The sequence below is a fragment of the Zootoca vivipara genome, chromosome 9, assembly GCF_965207765.1.
Source record: "Zootoca vivipara chromosome 9, rZooViv2.hap1.1, whole genome shotgun sequence".
In the NCBI taxonomy this organism is placed as follows: Eukaryota; Metazoa; Chordata; class Lepidosauria; order Squamata; family Lacertidae; genus Zootoca; species Zootoca vivipara.
Genome location: NC_142592.1, coordinates 69,417,300 through 69,436,246, shown reverse-complemented (window position 1 = coordinate 69,436,246; position 18,947 = coordinate 69,417,300). Strand labels below are relative to the sequence as shown.

The 18,947-nt window shown below is 49.7% G+C and overlaps 1 protein-coding gene across 1 annotated transcript; it reads right to left on the bottom strand.

The window, feature by feature from the left end:
• Positions 1-238: 238 nt before the first annotated feature.
• On the bottom strand, positions 239-16,334 carry LOC118090892 (Golgi-associated RAB2 interactor protein 1A-like). The gene is made up of 6 exons (XM_035127223.3): positions 16,049-16,334; positions 15,690-15,868; positions 13,916-14,171; positions 10,607-10,719; positions 6,503-6,561; positions 239-2,084 (listed from the first exon to the last, which is right to left on the bottom strand). Exons 1-6 carry the CDS (start codon positions 16,187-16,189, stop codon positions 1,861-1,863), a joined length of 972 nt encoding a protein of 323 aa, XP_034983114.3. The 5' UTR covers positions 16,190-16,334; the 3' UTR covers positions 239-1,860.
• Between the last annotated feature and the right edge of the window lie 2,613 nt (positions 16,335-18,947).

Genomic DNA, 18,947 nt, shown 5'->3' with positions numbered 1-18,947 from the left:
CTGAGGCTCCAATACTTTGGCCACCTCATGAGAAGAGAAGAATCCTTGGAAAAGACCCTGATGTTGGGAAAGATTGAGGGCACTAGGAGAAGGGGACGACAGAGGACAAGATGGTTGGACAGTGTTCTCGAAGCTACGAACATGAGTTTGACCAAACTACGGGAGGCAGTGCAAGACAGGAGTGCCTGGCGTGCTATGGTCCATGGGGTCACGAAGAGTCGGACACGACTAAACGACTAAACAACAACATCTTTCTTTTAATTTTTACAAATGCTTTCTTTTGGAAATTCCACAGTAATAAAACAAATCGTTACAATAATACAAAAATAAACACTGCTATTTCATTAATTACATTCCATTCATAATTGACCCGCCTAACGACAAAGAATTACAATTACAACAAATAAAGGCTTGACATATCTTGCTTTGCATGTTCTGCATCTATCTCATATACTGGTTTCACCTTTTAAGTTGCATTACTGAAATAAATGCACTTTTCGCCGATATTCTAATTTTCCGAGTTTCACCTGTATATCTGGCTTAATAGCCGTTGTGCCAAGAAATCCTGGGGAATTCTGTGGATTTCTAACAGGAGACACACAGGATTCTTTGGAGGAAAGCTACGCCAGCCTCTTCCATGCTCCTTGCAAAAAGGAACCTAGCGTGAGAAGTCATAACCTACCCAGAGGAAGGATTCCAGGAAGAGTGGTGGACACCCTTCGCTGAACATTTTTAAGCAGAGGTTGGATAGATATCTGTCATGTAGGATCTAGTTGAGATTCCTACATTGCAGGGGAGTGGACTAGAGGACCCTTGGGGGTTCCTTCCAACCCTACAATTCTATGAGAGGGTAGGCACATTCAATGGTACCTTGGATCCCAAATTTAACCCATTCCAGAAGTCCGTTCCAAAACCAAGGCATGCTATGAGATAGAAAGTACCTCTACTTACGAATTTAATGCGTTCCGAATGCACATTCTTAAGTCGAAAAAATTTGTAAGTCGAATCCCATAGGAATGCATTGGGAGAACCCTATCTAAAAATTTGTAAGTAGAAAAAATCCTATCTAAACCGCATCCAAGATGGCAGATGGAGCTCAGTTCGTAAGTAGAAACATTTGTAAGTAGAGTTGTTCGTAAGTAGAGGTACCACTGTAATGCAAAATGGATTAATCCGTTCCAGACTTTGGAAAACAACCCCTGAAACAGCAATTTAACATGAATTTTTACTACCTAACGAGACCATCGATCCATAAAACAAAAGCAATACACAATGTACTGCAGTCACACAATCAGTCTATCAGGAGCTGAACTGGGTTCCACACAGGCACAAAAACAAAAGAAAAAAGAACCGCAAAAACACACACAGACACCAAAAAAAAAAGTAAAAACAGACGGACCTCAGCGTAACACTCAAATCGGAAGCATAACACTCAAAACGGAGCACGTTCGGCTTCCGAAAAAAGTTCGCAAACCGGAACAGTTACTTCCGGGTTTGCAGTGTGTGAGTTCTAAGTTGTTTGAGTACCAAGGCGTTTGAGAACCAAGGTAGTATTGTACATTCTCCCAGCCCTGTGAATGCTAGAAATTGCAGCGGGGGGCCGTTTCTGGCCACTTTCCCTTCATCCTCCCTGGCATGAGGACAAGAAAGGGGGCACCTCAGCAGGGGCAGGAACATAAGCTGGAAACGCCAAGCCACCACCACCACCCCCCAAAAAGTGCTGCCACCATGCTGCTCACACCCAGCCATATAGTTTTATTACGCTTTGGATTTCTCTCTCTAGTCTCTGCCAGCCGGCGCCTCAGTTTTCCCAGTGCCATCGCTGCCCAGCCTTCATCTCCGGCGCCTCTGCCCGCCTCTCTACTTCAGGCCTGCGGCAGCCAGGCTGCTCAGTCGGTTAAGGGGCTGCAGCCACGTAGGTGTCTCTTGCTGCCAGAGTCCGTAGCTCCTGCTGTCCATCCATGGCAGGAGGTCCAAATCCCTCTCACAGGTCCTGAGCTCTCGGCTGTGCCGGCGGGACATCTTGGAGAGACGCCCTTTGCACCGGGCGCAGACCAGGGGGGCAGGCATGTCGTAGAACAGCACTGAGGGGCAGAGCACAGGAAAGTGGGTGAAGGAGGTGGGAGGGCTCAGGTTGCACCACAAAGGCGCCCCTGAAAGGTGGAATTAAGGGGGCAGGCATGAGGCCACCCCAAACACCAGGCCCTATATATATATATATATATGCCCTCCTCACCGCTCCAAACTGTGGAGCTGGCACTGCTACAGGTGCCTTATAATCATACCTGCCAAGTTCCTCTCTGAAAAATAAGGGACCGGACCGAAATTAGCATACTGGAAGTAGCGTGGTGGCCATTTTGGAACTGGGCGGAGCATGCTCAGAAGTGACTTTTGATGCTGCTGTGCCCAGTTCCAAAATGGCTACCGCACCAGAAGTCGCGCTGCAGCCATTTTGGAACTGGGCAGAGCAGCATCAAAAGTCGCTTCTGAGTATGCTCCGCCCAGTTCCAAAATGGCCGCCGTGCCAGAATAAACTGGGGGAAAACAAAAAAACCCGGTTTTTTTGGCTGGGGACAGCTGGAAAAACGGGGGTTTCCCGGGGAAAACGGGAGACTTGGCAGCTATGCTCATGATCACCGTACATTTTGGAACTCCCTGCCTATTGACATGGCTTTTCGGCACCGAGTAACGTTTTTGTTGAGATGAGTCTACGCAGATCTCAGTAATGAGGATGGGTTTTTAGATTTATCGCTTAAAAATGAAAAATTATTAGAAAAACTACTCATCAGTTTACACAAAATGTAACATACACCCCAAAACATTCAATAACACCCCCCAAAATTTTCAATAACAAAAGTAAAAAAGGATGTTGACCTAAATAAAAATAACTCAGCTGCTGATTTTATGTATGCTAGATTCATCGCTGTTGAATATTTTAATTGCCAATAATAATCAGACTGTTTTATTATTTTCGCAAACCACTTTGAGGTTTTCTACAACCAAGCGCGCTGTAAATTTCATCAGATAAATAAAATGTATTAGCAGCCTCTGGGCAATGCAGTTTTATCCGACAGAGGAGGGCAAATAAAATTGTGGCTATAGGTGGTCACAGAAAATCTGGTCTGATGGGTCTTAGTCTGAGCAAGGGAGTCAGCATGGAGTAGTGGTCAGAGTGCCAGACTAGGACCTGGGAAAGACTCAGGTTCAAATCCCCCCTCAGCCCTGAAGCTTTCACTGTGTGTGCTGGGGTCATTCACTGCCTGTGAGCCTAACCCACCTCCCAGGGCTGTTGTGGGAATTAAATGAGGACTAGGTCCTGAGAGACAAGGGTTCAAATTCCCACTTGACCCAAAACTCACAGGGGGTGTCCCTGGGGGCCGGTCGCTGCCATCTCTCAGTCTAATCTACTTTACAGGGTTCTTGGGAGGATTAAATGAGGAGGGGGAGGAAACCACAAATGCCCCCTTGTGGTCCTTGGAGGAAAAGCCAGGATATGGATGCAATTAAATAAGCAGCAAAGTGCTTCCTTCTGTTAACAATCCCAAATCTAGAACCACTAATCTGGATTAATCAGTGCCCAAAAGGTTAAACCAGCCCTGTCTGGGGGCTCCAGCTCCTTGCACTGCAGAGGTTGCGCTGAGAGTGGGAGTTTCTGGTGCCCAGTTAGGAAAAGGAGTTCCTTCTTCCTCTCCAGAAGATTCTGGGACCCATTTTCTGTCTCAGCGGTTCCTCTTCTGGAGTCTCCATCCTATCGGCAGCTACAGCTGCTCTGTTAAAACGGAAGGAGCCTCTTGGCTCAGCTGGGGAATTTGTGAGACGCCAGTTAAAAAGGGAAAGGGAAAGGCCCCCTGGACGGTTAAGTCCAGTCAAAGGCGACTCTGGGGTTGCAGCGCTTATCTCCGCTTTCAGGCCAAGGGAGCTGGCGTTTGTCCACAGACAGCTTTCCGGGTCATGTGGCCAGCAGGACTAAGCCGCTTCTGTTGCAACGGGACACCGTGATGGAAACCAGAGTGCACAGAAATGCCGTTTACCTTCCCATCGGACTGGTACCTATTTATCTACTTGCACTTTGACATGCTTTCGAACTGCAGGAGCTGGGACTGAGCGACGGGAGCTTACTTCGTTGCTGGGATTTGAACTGCTGACCTTCTGACCGGCAAGCCCAAGAGGCTCAGGGGTTTAGACGACAGCGCCACCAGTGTCCCTAAACCACCAGTGGCCCCCTTTGGAAAGAGACAAGTTGGCCTGTGGACTCCAGGCACTGGTAACTTCCAGGCGGTGCTACTGCAAAACCATTTACGTGTGGCTGCCCTTGAAGACGCCTCGGAAACTGCAGCCACCCCCAAATGCAGCAGCTGGATTCCTGTCTGGGGTTCTCATATAACCCCCATTTTAAAACAGCTACACTGGTTGGCGGTTCATTTCCAGGCCCAATTCAAGAGCTTTGTGTTGGTGTTTAAAGCCCCAAATGACTCGGGCTGCAAATACAGTGGTACCTTGGTAGTCAAACAGCTTAGCATCCAAACAAATCCGCTCCTGAATGCTGCAAAACCCAGAAGAGAGTGTTCCAGTTTGCAAACGTTTTTCGGAAGCTGAACGCCCGACATGGCTTCCGATTGAGTGCAGGAAGCTCTTGCAGCCAACCGGAAGCCGCACCTTGCTTTTCAAACGGTTTCAGGAGTCGAACGGACTCCCAGAATGGATTAAGTTCGAGAACCAAGGTACCACTGTATCTGAAAGGCCACCTCCTTCCATACAGGCCCTTTTGGGTGCTGGGATTGGCAGAGGGGGGGCTCATGATGGTTCCTCCACCCCCAGAGACTTGGGGTTGGCATCCCGAGGGAGAGGGTTTTCTCTGTTGCGGCCTCTAAGCTGTGGGCCTCCCTCCCCACAGAGGTGTGCCTGACACCTTCATTACTCTGCTTCCATCCCATAGCAGAGACACACCTCTTTGCTCTGGGCTTTCGCCGCTCAAGGTACATGTCCTTAAGGACGCACCTTCGTTTTGCGCCTGGAGGTTGTTTTAATCTGTTTTTAACATTGTGCTTTAATGCCTTAACTCGAGCTAGCAATACATAAATTCAGAGCCATCTTTCCTATTGGGCTGACTGGCGCGCCAACCTCTGACCGGCCTCTGAGGGGTGCCCCAGCGAGTGGGGGAGCTGCGCAGAGCAAGCACCCCTTGCCGCCCACGTGGAGGCGAGGCCGTGGTGTGCTGCGGAAAGGGCTCCGGCGGCTCCCGAGTCTGGCTCCTCCACGGCGTCTCCTCCCTACCAGCAGCGCAGCCCTCGTCCACTTCCAGAGCTCCGGCATCATTCCGAATTTGTGTTGGCCGAATCTCGCGGAGAAGGCGGTGCAGGCCGCTCCCTCCCCCGGCACCTTCCCCGGGCTGCTCAGTCGTGGGGCCCAGAGGCGCCTCACCTCGCTCCACCTTTGCAACCCCCCGCCCGCCTGGCACAGCCAAGCAGAAACCAGGGCGCCGCCACCGCCACTGTCTTATGTGCACTGGGCACGCCGGAGAAGGCCCCGCACCGCCCCCAGCATGACCAACCTCGGCCCACTGCTCCGAACGGGCAGCCAGAGAGGAAGGAGAAACGTAAGGAGCCCCGCCACGTGGCCCCGGGCTGGGCTGGTATGGGTTGCGGATCCCGGCGCGTAGAGCTGTGCTCCACGTGGCTTTTCGGCGGCTCTAGCCCACGTGCAACACGGTTTTTGCCCAGGGCGTGCGCAGAGGTTGCCCAGCGCTTGCCTTTCCCTGGGCGGGAATGCGGAACGGGGCATGGAAGAGACGCACTTGCGGCGCCATCTTCATATGGGTGGCAGGTGGGGAGAGTGGGGCTGCCCTCTCTCTGTTCTTCTGGCAGTACCTCACACACATGTGCACATGAGCTCACATGGTTACCAGTGCCACTCTTCCTGGGTGGGGGCGCCGGAGGGATATTGGAATGGGGGAGGGGGTGCCAGATATCCTTGAGACAGGCCTGCATAAATTCATAGCAATGAGAATCCTGCTCCCTCCCGATGTTGCAGGACTCTTGCTGCCAACATCCTTTACCATTCGCTGTGCTGGGTGGCGTTATAGCGCAACACAGCTGGAGGGCACCCGGTTTGGGAAAGGCTCCTCTATGCCCAGCGCCATTAACTTTGACCAGGCATCCCCAAACTTCGGCCCTCCAGATATTTTGGACTACAGTTCCCATCATCCCTGACCACTGGTCCTGTTAGCTAGGGATCATGGGAGTTGTAGGCCAAAACATCTGGAGGGCCGCAGTTTGGGGATGCCTGACTTTGACCCTCATCCCCAGAAGATCCTGAGGGCCTTTTGCCATGCCACACACCTGCTCCACTTTGGAAAAGGAGACCTGAGTGTCTGCCCCCCCCCTCCCACCCTTCCTCCCTCTGACTCTGCACACCTGAGATTTGCTCAGTGGCATCTCATGGCAGGTCTGGTGGGTGCTTTCTATTGGCGGAAATAAGCATCTTTGGGGGGGGGATTGCTTACCTTTAATGTCATTGGACAAAGCAGAGAGTTCGTCCTTGTAATCTCCCTGAAAGGACACCCTGTCAGGGAAGGAGACAAAATGCAACTCAAGGATGTGGCTTAAACTATTTGGAATGTACCTCAAAGCTCTGTGTTCTGTTTTAGGTATGCTAATAAATAATAATAATAATAATAATAATAATAATAATAATAATAATGCTACAACACCTTCTAGAAATGACACCAAAGAAGGATGTTCTTCTCATTACAGGGGACTGGAATGCTAAAGTAGGGAATCAAGAGATAAAAGGAACAACTGGCAAGTTTGGCCTTGGAGTTCAAAATGAAGCAGGGCAAAGGCTAATAGAGTTCTGTCAAGAGAACAAGCTGGTCATCACAAACACTCTCTTCCAACAACACAAGAGACGACTCTACACATGGATATCACCAAATGGACAGCATCGAAATCAGATTGATTATATTCTCTGCAGCCAAAGATGGAGAAGCTCTATACAGTCAGCAAAAACAAGACCTGGAGCTGACTGTAACTCAGATCATCAGCTTCTTATAGCAAAATTCCAGCTTAAACTGAAGAAAGTAGGAAAAACCACTGGGCCAGTAAGATACAATCTGAATCAAATCCCTTATGAATACACAGTGGAAGTGAGGAACAGGTTTAAAGATTTAGATTTGGTGGACAGAGTGCCTGAAGAACTATGGATGGAGGCTCGTAACATTATACAGGAGGCAGCAACGAAAACCATCCCAAGGAAAAGGAAATGCAAGAAAGCAAAATGGCTGTCTAACGAGGCCTTACAAATAGCGGAGGAGAGGAGGCAAGCAAAATGCAAGGGAGATAGGGAAAGATACAGGAAACTGAATGCAGATTTCCAAAAAACAGCAAGGAGAGACAAGAGGGTCTTCTTAAATGAGCAATGCAAAGAAATAGAGGAAAACAATAGAATGGGGAAATCCAGAGATCTGTTCAAGAAAATTGGAGATATGAAAGGAACATTTCGTACAAAGATTACCATAATCAAGGACAAAAGTGGTAAGGACCTAACAGAAGCAGAAGACATCAAGAAGAGGTGGCAAGAATACACAGAGGAATTATACCAGAAAGATATGGAGGTCTCGTACACCTCAGGTAGTGTGGTTGCTGACCTTGAGCCAGACATCTTGGAGAGTGAAGTCAAATGGGCCTTAGAAAGCACTGCTAATAACAAGGCCAGTGGAAGTGATGATATTCCAGCTGAACTGTTTAAAATTTTAAAAGATGATGCTGTTAAGGTGCTACACCCAATATGCCAGCAAGTTTGGAAAACTCAGCAATGGCCAGAGGATTGGAGAAGATCAGTCTACATCCCAATTCCAAAGAATGGCAGTGCCAAAGAATGCTGCAACTACCGCACAATTGCGCTCATTTCACACGCTAGCAAGGTTATGCTTAAAATTCTACAAGGCAGGCTTAGGCAGTATGTGGACCGAGAACTCCCAGAAGTGCAAGCTGGATTCCGAAAGGGCAGAGGAACCAGAGACCAAATAGCAAACATGCGCTGGATTATGGAGAAAGCTAGAGAGTTCCAGAAAAACGTCTACTTCTGCTTCATTGACTATGCAAAAGCCTTTGACTGTGTCGACCACAGCAAACTATGGCAAGTTCTTAAAGAAATGGGAGTGCCTGATCACCTCATCTGTCTCCTGAGAAATCTCTATGTGGGACAAGAAGCTACAGTTAGAACTGGATATGGAACAACTGATTGGTTCAAAATTGGGAAAGGAGTACGACAAGGTTGTATATTGTCTCCCTGCTTATTTAACTTATATGCAGAATTCATCATGCGAAAGGCTGGACTAGATGAATCCCAAGCCGGAATTAAGATTGCTGGAAGAAATATCAACAACCTCAGATATGCAGATGACACAACCTTGATGGCAGAAAGTGAGGAGGAATTAAAGAACCTTTTAATGAGGGTGAAAGAGGAGAGCGCAAAATATGGTCTGAAGCTCAACATCAAAAAAACCAAGATCATGGCCACTGGTCCCATCACCTCCTGGCAAATAGAAGGGGAAGAAATGGAGGCAGTGAGAGATTTTACTTTCTTGGGCTCCTTGATCACTGCAGATGGTGACAGCAGTCACGAAATTAAAAGACGCCTGCTTCTTGGAAGAAAAGCAATGACAAACCTAGACAGCATCTTAAAAAGCAGAGACATCACCTTGCCGACAAAGGTCCGTATAGTTAAAGCTATGGTTTTCCCAGTAGTGATGTATGGAAGTGAGAGCTGGACCATAAAGAAGGCTGATCGCCGAAGAATTGATGCTTTTGAATTATGGTGCTGGAGGAGACTCTTGAGAGTCCCATGGACTGCAAGAAGATCAAATATTTCCATTCTTAAGGAAATCAGCCCTGAGTGCTCACTGGAAGGACAGATCCTGAAGCTGAGGCTCCAATACTTTGGCCACCTCATGAGAAGAGAAGAATCCTTGGAAAAGACCCTGATGTTGGGAAAGATTGAGGGCACTAGGAGAAGGGGACGACAGAGGACAAGATGGTTGGACAGTGTTCTCGAAGCTACGAACATGAGTTTGACCAAACTGCGGGAGGCAGTGCAAGACAGGAGTGCCTGGCGTGCTATGGTCCATGGGGTCACGAAGAGTCGGACACGACTAAACGACTAAACAACAACAACAATGCTATTATTATTTATACCCTGCCCATCTGGCTGGGTTTCCCCAGCCACTCTGGGCAGCTCCCAACAGAATATTAAACAGAATAAAACTTCAAACATTAAAAACTTCGCTTAACAGGGATAGTTAATCTGCAGAACTCACTCCCACAGGAGGTATAAAAAGAGGCGGCCAATGGCCCATCCTGTTCTCACAATTGCCAACTGGGTGCCCATCATGGGAAACCAGCAAGCAAGAGCTACTCTTTCCCCTCCCGTGGTTTCCAACGACTAGATTCAGAAGCATCGCTGCCTCCCTCCATGAATCCTTTTTTAAAGCCATCTCAGTTGGTGGCCACCACTGCCTCAGGTGGCAATGAGTTCCACCATTTAACTATGTGTTGCATATAATCCCAAAACTGTAGAGTTGGAAGGGACCCCCAGGGGTCATCTAGTCCAACCCCCGGCAATGCAGAAATCACAACCAAGGCGTCCACCACTAAAGCAACTTCTTTGCCTTTAAAGCTCATTCCACTTTCCCCGCCATCGCGCAGCACAGAATGGACTTTGTTGCTCTGCGGGTGATCCCTGCTTGCCCATTTTCTGTCCCTCCAGCCCAGAGCTGCCGTTTCCTCCCCACTGGCTAGCCCCTCAGACTAGCCACAGGCAGAGCAAGTGGCGTCCTGCCCAATCTCATTGCCTGCTGACCATTCCCAGGGCAACCATTTTTGATGTGCCAAAAATGTGCCCTCGAGCCTGCAAACACGCTCCAGCCATTGTGCCTGGGAAGCGTCCGTTAGGACCTGAACCAACGGATCCAAATTATCATTATTATTTATTAACTTTGCATGCCCCCCCCCCCTCATCTGTAGATTTCAGGGCAGTTCACAACATAACTGTCAAGAAAAGAGATTCTGACTAAACATCAGGAAGACACAAGAGGTGTCCAAATTCATGGAGTCACGACGGCTATGCTCTGGATGCAACGCTTCCGAACCCCAGAGGGGAGAGTTGCCCTTGTGTTCGAATCCTGCTTGCTGCTTTCCCATGATGGGCATCTGGCTGGCCACTGTGAGAACAGGAGGCTGGGCCAGGTGGGCCCCATTTGGCCTGACCCAGACGGCTGTTCTGATGTTCTTAGATTAACTCAGGTTGGGCAGCCGCCTGCCTGGGATAATTTCTGCATTCTATGGGGTTAGAATCATAGAGTTGGAAGAGACCACAAGGGCCATCCAGTCCAAACCCCTGCCAAGCAGGAAACACCATCACAGCATTCTTGACATATGGCTGTCAAGCCTCTGCTTAAAGACCTCCAAAGGAGGAGGCTCCACCACACTCCTTGGCAGCAAATTCCACTGTCGAACAGCTCTTACTGTCGACAGTGGGTTGGGCTAAATGCCCCTCCCAGCTCTACAATTTTGTGTCCATTGGTAACGAGTAAGTCCAGGCCACTTACTTCCTCTTCCCTTTGTCCTTCGGGGGGCTTTTCGAGATGTGGGCGACGGCACCCGTCACCTTCTTGCCTGCCTTCTTCATTGCACTCCTTCCCCGGGACACCTTGTCCACGTACTGAAGCCATAACGTGGGGGGGGGGGGAGAGAGAGAGAGAACCAGAGAGGCTGCTGTGAATCCAAGGCACTCCCGTTTCCCCCTGGCTGCCCCCCACCCAGTTCATTTATTTATAACAAATATCTGTATGTCGCTCTGTCATAAAAATGCATATCAAAGCTGTTTGCAGCAAAACACTGCCAAAGTTACAAAACAAGCACCAATTGACCATTCTTCAAATTATTATTTGCGGGTGTTTAATTTTACGGTTTACTATTAGATTCGAATGGATGATTAAATATTGTTTTGCAGTGGTACCTTGGTTCTCAAACGCCTTGGTTCCCAAACACCGAAAACCCAGAAGTAAGTGTTCCGGTTTTCTAACGTTTTTCAGAAGCCAAATGTCCGATGCGGCTGTCGGCTATTGTTTCTGGGGCGCCTGCACCAATCAGAAGCCACACCTTGGTTTTTGAACATTTCGGAAGTCAAACGGACTTCCAGAATGGATAAGTTTGCTGCTTTTGTTTTTGCTTTTTATTTTGCGTTTTTGTTGTTGAGGCTTTTTCAGTTAATTTGTTTTTGTGACTGTGTGGAACCCAGTTCAGCTATTGATTGATTGATTGATTGACTGACTGATTGTATGACTGCAGAAATGGATAAAAGCCCCCCATCCAAACAATGACTATCATCAGTGCAGGATTAGGGGGGGGGGAAATAATTTTTATTTTTATCATCTACAATACTGTCTTATTTATTTTATAGTAGAGTGCATTGATTATTGTTTTCATTTTATGGATCAATGGTCTCGTTAGATGGTAAAATTGATGTTAAATTGCTGTTTTAGGGGTTGTTTTTAAAAGTCTGGAATGGATTAATCCGTTTTGAATTACTTTCTATGGGAAAGCACGCCTTGGTTTTGGAACGCTTTGGTTTTGGAACGGACTTCTGGAACGAATCATGTTTGATAACCAAGGTACCACTGTATTTGATATAAATGCTTTAAAATAAATAAAATCATTTTAAAATATATGGTGACTTTTCATACTGCATCAGATTGCTTATGTTTTATTATGTTTTTATGTGTGTTGGAGGCTGGGGTCTTTATTATTATTACTAGTCTCATTCAGCCCGTTAAGAAAACGGGCGTTAGAGGTGCGACGGGGGCACGCCAGGAACGCAATTAAACAAAGCGCTCTCCCGTCGTGTCCCGTGGCCGAGCGCAGAGAGGGAGGGAAGGCCGCGGCCCCGCCGCTCCTCCCACGGGCCAGGTAGGGTTGTCAGGAGGAGTAGGCGGCGGACCAAGATGGCGGCATCGGGCTCCGGGGCCGCGGCCCACGGCTGCGGGGGGAGCCGAACCGGGCTCCCACCGCCGCGGCCCCGGAGCCCGATGCCGCCATCTTGGTCCGCCACCGCAGGGGAACGGGAGGCAGAGGGTTGAAGGGGGGAGAGAGCGTGCGCGTGTGTACGTCCCGCCTCTTCGTCCAGTCCCTGTGTCCGTGGGGCACATGCGCAGTAGCGCAAACCCAGGGACACAGGGAATACTGGACGCAGAGACACTTGCACTTTATTATATAGGATTATTATTATTATTATTATTATTATTATTATTATTATTATTATTATTATCCTCCCCACTTGGAAGGGAGGCTCACTTTCACAGCCACTGCCTCTCAGCCAAACCGTCACAGGGTTCTTGTGGGGATTAAATGAGAAGCAGGAAAACTATGTAATATCTGTTCTGCATTTGCAAGAACCCGATTTGGAACTCCCTGCCTATTGATAGCAAGCATGCGTCTTCAATGCATTCTTTCTGGTGCCTAATAAAAGCAGCTTCTGTTTAGACCAACCTGCCCAGATTCCAAGAAGGTTGGCATGAATTCTAGCCGGTTTCAGTAGAGGCAGTGAGCATTTTAGGCGACCAAAAAAATTCACAAAAAGAGGCCAAAGGCGGAACAGGGAGTTTGCAGGCTTTTCCAATGGTGTTTCAAATATACCCTCTTTCACTTAAATGCATCTGAATGTAGCCCCCACATAAATGGGGGTTTGCCTGTATTTTAACTTTTTGTACATTTTAAAGCATTGCAGCAAATTCTTCCGGGTTTATCTTTTGTAACCTGATTCGAGGTTTTTCTCCCCGCACAATCAAGTGGTGTATCTATATATATATATATAAATGTAGGCATTGCGTGCGCAGATGTCCCAGCCTTTCACTGTAACCGCTGCACCGCACTGCAACAAATTTGGGCACAACGTACCTTGCCCATCAGGGAGGGATCTAGCATTTAAAAATTATCAAAAAACCACACCTTTCACAGCGGGGCCAGTCACATGGATGTGCCGCGGGGGTGGGGGGGGAGGGGGCTCGATAGCTCATGGGTCGGAAGAGGGTGGGGACAGTCACAGGGATGAACCGGGGGGTGGGGGGAGGAGGGATGAACCGGACAGAGTGGGGGGGATCACAGGAAAGAACCACAGCAATGCGTGGCCGGGCCAGCTAGTTTTAAATAAAAGCACACATTCTACTCATGTAAAAACATGCTGCTTCCCAGACCATCCATGGGCCGGATTGAGAAGGCGATTGGGCCGCATCCGGCCCACGGGCCTTAGGTTGCCTAAAGGTAAAGGTAAAGGGACCCCTGACCATTAGGTCCAGTCGTGACCAACTCTGAGGTTGCGCGCTCATCTCGCATTATTGGCCGAGGGAGCCGGCGTATAGCTTCCAGGTCATGTGGCCAGCATGGCAAAGCCGCTTCTGGCAAACCAGAGCAGCACATGGAAACGCTGTTTACCTTCCCGCTGTAGCGGTTCCTATTTATCTACTTGCACTTTGACGTGCTTTTGAACTGCTAGGTTGGCAGGAGCTGGGACTGAACAACGGGAGCTCACCCCGTCACAGGGATTCGAACCGCCGACTTTCTGATCAGCAAGCCCTAGGCTCAGTGGTTTAACCCACAGCGCCACCTGCGTCCCACTGGGTTGCCTACCCCTGTTCTATCACATGCGCAAAGGAAGGATGCTCCAACCAGGAGAAACAAGAAGTTTCGACTGGCTGGACCAAACATTCCCTCGCATGTCTTCTTTAGCATTATAAGGAATGTTGTACTTGACTGCCTCTCATGGATCGCATCCCACAAGAAGAACCAGCCCCCCCCCCCCGCAAGACCTCGGACCATGTCGCTCCTTGTGCCGGAGTTTGCAAGAAGAGCAGGTTCCTTACCTCACCCGAGGAGGTGCTGGAGGGGCTGCTGGCGCTGGGGACCAAGCTGTGGCGGATGCGGATGTTGGGGTCCTTGGTGGTGATGGAGAGGCCCTTCTGCAGGATCTCGGCCAGGCGGCTCCACAGGGCAAAGACGGCGCGGGGGTGCTCCTGGTGCAGCTGCAGGTAGTAGACCTTCCCCGTCACAGTCTGAACGCGCAGGATGTGCTGGGCTTCGTCGTGAACGGACAGGCGGACGTAGCGCAGGGGGAGCAGCCTGGGGCAAAGCGGCGGAACTGGTCAGGATATGGGCGCTGCTAGGCAGGGGAGGCTCAGAAACAGTGCGGTGAGAGTGGTGGATTAGGACATGCAGTGCCCGATTTACGTATGAGCCAAACAAGCTCTAGCTTAGGGCCCCACTCTCTTGGGGCCGCCCAAAAAAATTAAAGGAAAAAAACTGGATGTACATTTCCAAAATATAAGATGAAAAACAAATAAAATAAAACCTACATACAGCAACACTGTATGTAGAGGGCCTTCTCGGTAGTGGCGCCCGCCCTGTGGAACGCCCTCCCATCAGATGTCAAAGAGACAAACAGCTACCAGATTTTTAGAAGACATCTGAATGCAGCATGTTTAGGGAGGCTTTTAATGTTTAATCGATTGTTTTATTTTTCTGTTGGAAGCAGCCCAGAGTGGCTGGGGAAACCCAGCCAGATGGGTGGGGTATAAATAAAATAATAATAATAATAATAATAATAATAATAATAATAATAATAATAACAACAGTTTTGTATTGTGTAGGCTCCTATGATGCAAGTCATGGGCCCCGCCTGCTAGCCTCCTCCCTAAAATATCCCTGGTTTGCTCCTTTCTATATATAGGGACCCAGGTGGCGCTGTGGGCTAAACCACAGAGTCTAGGACTTGCTGATCAGAAGGTCGGCGGTTCGAATCCCTGCAACGGGGTGAGCTCCCGTTGCTCGGTCCCAGCTCCTGCCCACCTAGCAGTTCGAAAGCACATCAAAGTGCAAGTAGATAAATAGGGACCGCTCTGGCGGGAAGGTAAACGGCGTTTCCATGTGCTGCTCTGGTTCGCCAGAAGCAGCATTGTCATGCTGGCAACATGACCCGGAAGCTGTCTGCGGACAAACGCCGGCTCCCTCGGCCTATAGAGCGAGATGAGCGCTGCAACCCCAGAGTTGGACACGACTGGACCTGATGGTCAGGGGCCCCTTTACCTTTATATATAGGGTACCTACATTCTGCATGGACGGGTTGCATGGCAACAGGTGCAAATGGCTTTACAGTAGATCCCTATTAGGTCCATAAATTACCATATAGCATATATTCAACACAAAAACCAGTGACCATTTGTTGCTGACAAAAGACAGCTGGACATAGAAAGGGCCCCATTACCTTCAGGGGCTTAGGGCTTCATCAGATCTAAATCCAGCCCTGAGGACACGGGAGAGACCTAGTTTCGAATCCCCCCTCAGTTGTGAAGCTCATCTTGGGCCAGACTCTGCCTCTCTGCCTAAGCTACCTCACTATGTATGCCACCTTGAGTGATACAGAATGCAATAAATGAAAATAAGTGAATGAATAAGCCACCCGACACCCAGGATTTTGTGAAATAACTGTGCTATCGTCAATAAACGATACAAAAATCAAGGCCGTACCGAGTCAAACTCACCTATCTTCCTCTTATTCCTCTTATCACCCCCAGAGGGAGAGCTACGTAAGAGTTGCAAAAGTGCTAGGCTGTAGCAACAGATCCCTTTTCTGCACTTTACCTGGTCAGCTCTAGAGGGGGACGCCTTAAAGCCTTGCTGTGGCTCCTCCGGCTCGGGACCCTGTGGCGCCCCATCAGCAAGACGTTGGGGAGTGGTAGGCAGGGGTCCGAGGAAGTCACTCCCATGGTCACGATGGTGGGCGAATTCGTGATGTCCACCCATTTCCCCTTCTTTGTCACCTGTCGAATAAAAGCAAGCACCCCCCCGGCCCAAACCAGGCTAAAATCACAAGTTGGAAGGGGGGACCCCCAGGGGCCATCTAGTCCAACACCCTACAATGCAGGAATGTCAGCTGAAGCATCCCTGGCAGGTGGCCATCTGACCTCTGCTTAAAAACCTCCCGGGGGGGGGGGAGCTACCTGGATGAAGTTGCTCTCAAAGACCGCTGAGTTGGGAAACAGGTTGTAATCCGGGGAGCGGACCAGCTGGCAGAGCAGGCCCCCTTCCAGGCCCAGCTCCTCCCCAGCACTGTGCTTGCGAGCCAAGGCCCCTCTAGACATGGGCACTCAAGGGGGTGAGCATGCCTCGGGGGGGCCTCGGTTGCCACTCTCGGCCCTCCCTGGCCCAGCCAGCCAGCAGCATCCGGGCTCCTCTGCTGCAGCATCAGCGATGACACCCTGCTGAGGGGCGGGGCTACCTGGCTGAAGCTGTGATGTCACACTGGCCAGCAAGGGGGGGCTGTTCCTGTGAGGGGGCAGTCGCTGCCCAGCGGAGGCATCAGCAACACAGCCAGTCACAAGAAGGGGTGTGTGCGTGTGTTTCTGTTCCTTTTAGCCCTTCTGGAAGTAAGCTTCTGGGTAGCACAGAATGCTTCTTCAATCATAAACATTCACGGGGGTTTTCCATACCTGTCCTCTGCAGAGGAGGAACACCTCAACTGATTTATTCTTAAGGCATATTTTGAAATCAGTCACCCTTCCTTCACAAAACCAGAACCCCTTGCCAGCAAGTGGGGGTGACGGGGGGAGCTTTTTAAAGCACCCCGTTTTCCTGCTCCAAAAAATTTTCCCTCCCCACAAATAAAGAGCTCGCATTTTGAATTTTATATATATTTAAAAAGAGTTGCCATTTATTGAAGTAATCACAAACGTTCCCTTTCAAGAGAGGCCAGCTCAACAGGCTTAAAATGTCCATCTTTCTTTCTTCGGAGGGGGAGAGGCAGCGAAGAATTTAGAATACAGCCTTCTGCTTTTCCAGCAAAATCAGAAGATCCAGGAGGTGATTTGGAGCACAAAAAGGCTAGAATTCCCCCAAGTCTGTCCTTAAAAAGACTCTTAGCTGGTTCCATTAAAACTCTTAGCAGCTGCCACCAGGGGGCATGTGAGAGCCCTTCCTTTGCAGCTGACTTTGCTCCTTCCAGACCAAATAGCATCCTTTTAGGGGTGTCTTCGTAAACCACAGATATTAAAAGCACAGGGATTTTGTTTGAAGCACCTCAAGAAGAGCAGGGCAGCCTGGCAACACCAGGGGCAGGTCTCTTTCTCTTCTCCACCCCCCCCCCGCCCAGCCCCTGGGATTGCCTTGCCCACAGCTGCCCTCCCTTCCAGGGGAACAATTAGGGACCCCCTGAGCCCCCCCCCCCAAATACTACTACTAATAATAAATGATCCACAGTCCAGGAGGACTCTTCCACCAACTGCTGCTTGCAGGTGGGCTGGCGACAGCATGGCTAAATCTTGGAGTAAGTAAACAGATTCCTCGCAAACTTTCACAGGATGAGAACACAGATCCATTATTGGGCCGAACAACAGGGGGAATGTTTCTATGAAGGGAGCCCAGAATTTTGCTCTGGCAATCTAGGTCCTTCCAACAGCCAGGCTCAGCCACACGGCACACCTTTTCTGTGTGTGTAGCCAAGAGTCTAGATCTCTGTGAGTCTGACGCAGCCCAGTTTGCGGAGAATCAAGGCCGTCTGCGTTTGGAAAAGGCTCTGAAGTGGAAGGAGCCAGCCACATTCTTGGCCCTAAGTCGCTAGTCCTCAGTGTTTCTCTCCGTGTCCCGCAGCAGAAGATCAATAGGCGTCCTTTTTGAGGAGTCTGGGCTTGCTGTGGGGCTAAGGGCAACATCTCCATATCGATCCTCAGGGGTTCCAACACCTGCCCCATAAGTCTCCCAAGTGGGGGCATCTTCCTCCCCCAAGCCGGCTGGGCTTCTGCTGCCAGCCCCCTCTTTCGCCAGGGCAGGTTGGCAAAGGCACATACAAACCCAGCCCCATCCACGTTCACCCCATCCCTCCCAAAAAAACCCCCACATAATCCGTGACACTTTGGTTTGCCGTCTGCGAAGCCCCTCGGCTCATGTGTAGGAGGAGCCAGTCTCTTTGCTTGTCCTGAGCTTGTTGTGTCCCGAGAGGCCTGGGGGGGCTCCATCCGCAAGGCTACCGCCCTCTGATTCCACCCACCGGCCGGGGAGGCAGGGGTCCAGCCCCTGGGGGGGCATCAAATCTCCCAGGAAGCCCATCAGTCCGAAGAGCAGAGACAGCAGAGAGAACATCAGGCCCAGGAGGTATATCTTCACCACCCACTGCATGGTGATGGGGGCACAGATCCGGGACTTGCTCCTGAAAGGACAAAACATCTCACACCTCTGATTTTGGCCCCAGAATCTCCACCCTCTCCTTGTTATCTAAATTTACTGCACTTAAATCTCAGCTTTTCCTCCAAGCTCAAGGTGCCTAACATGGTTCTCCTCACTGAAGCCCTACAACGACCCTGTGAGGTAGGGTCAGGCTGAGAGGAGACAGTGGGTGACGCCACCCCCAGGTCACTGAAAGAGCTTCTCATGGGAAATGGGGGTGGCATTAGAAGCCTGCTCTCTCCCAGGTACCTGGAAGAAGAAGAAGAAGAAGAAGAAGAAGAAGACACAGAGCAATGGATTCAAGCTACAAGCAAGAAGATTCCACCTAAACATTAGGAAGAACTCCTGACAGTAAGAGGTGTTCGGCAGTGGAATTTGCTGCCAAGGAGTGTGGTGGAGTCTCCTTCTTTGGAGGTCTTTAAGCAGAGGCTTGACAGGCATATGTCAAGAATGCTTTGATGGTGTTTCCTGCTTGGCAGGGGGTTGGACTGGATGGCCCTTGTGGTCTCTTCCAACTCTATGATTCTATGATTCTAAGAAGAAGAAGTATATGCACCCTGACTCGGTTGTCCCAGCTACTCTAAGGAGGCTTCCAGCACAATATAAAAATATAAAACACCACAAATCATCCAACATTTAAAAAAAAAACTTCCCTATACAGAGCTGCCTTCAGATTTCTTC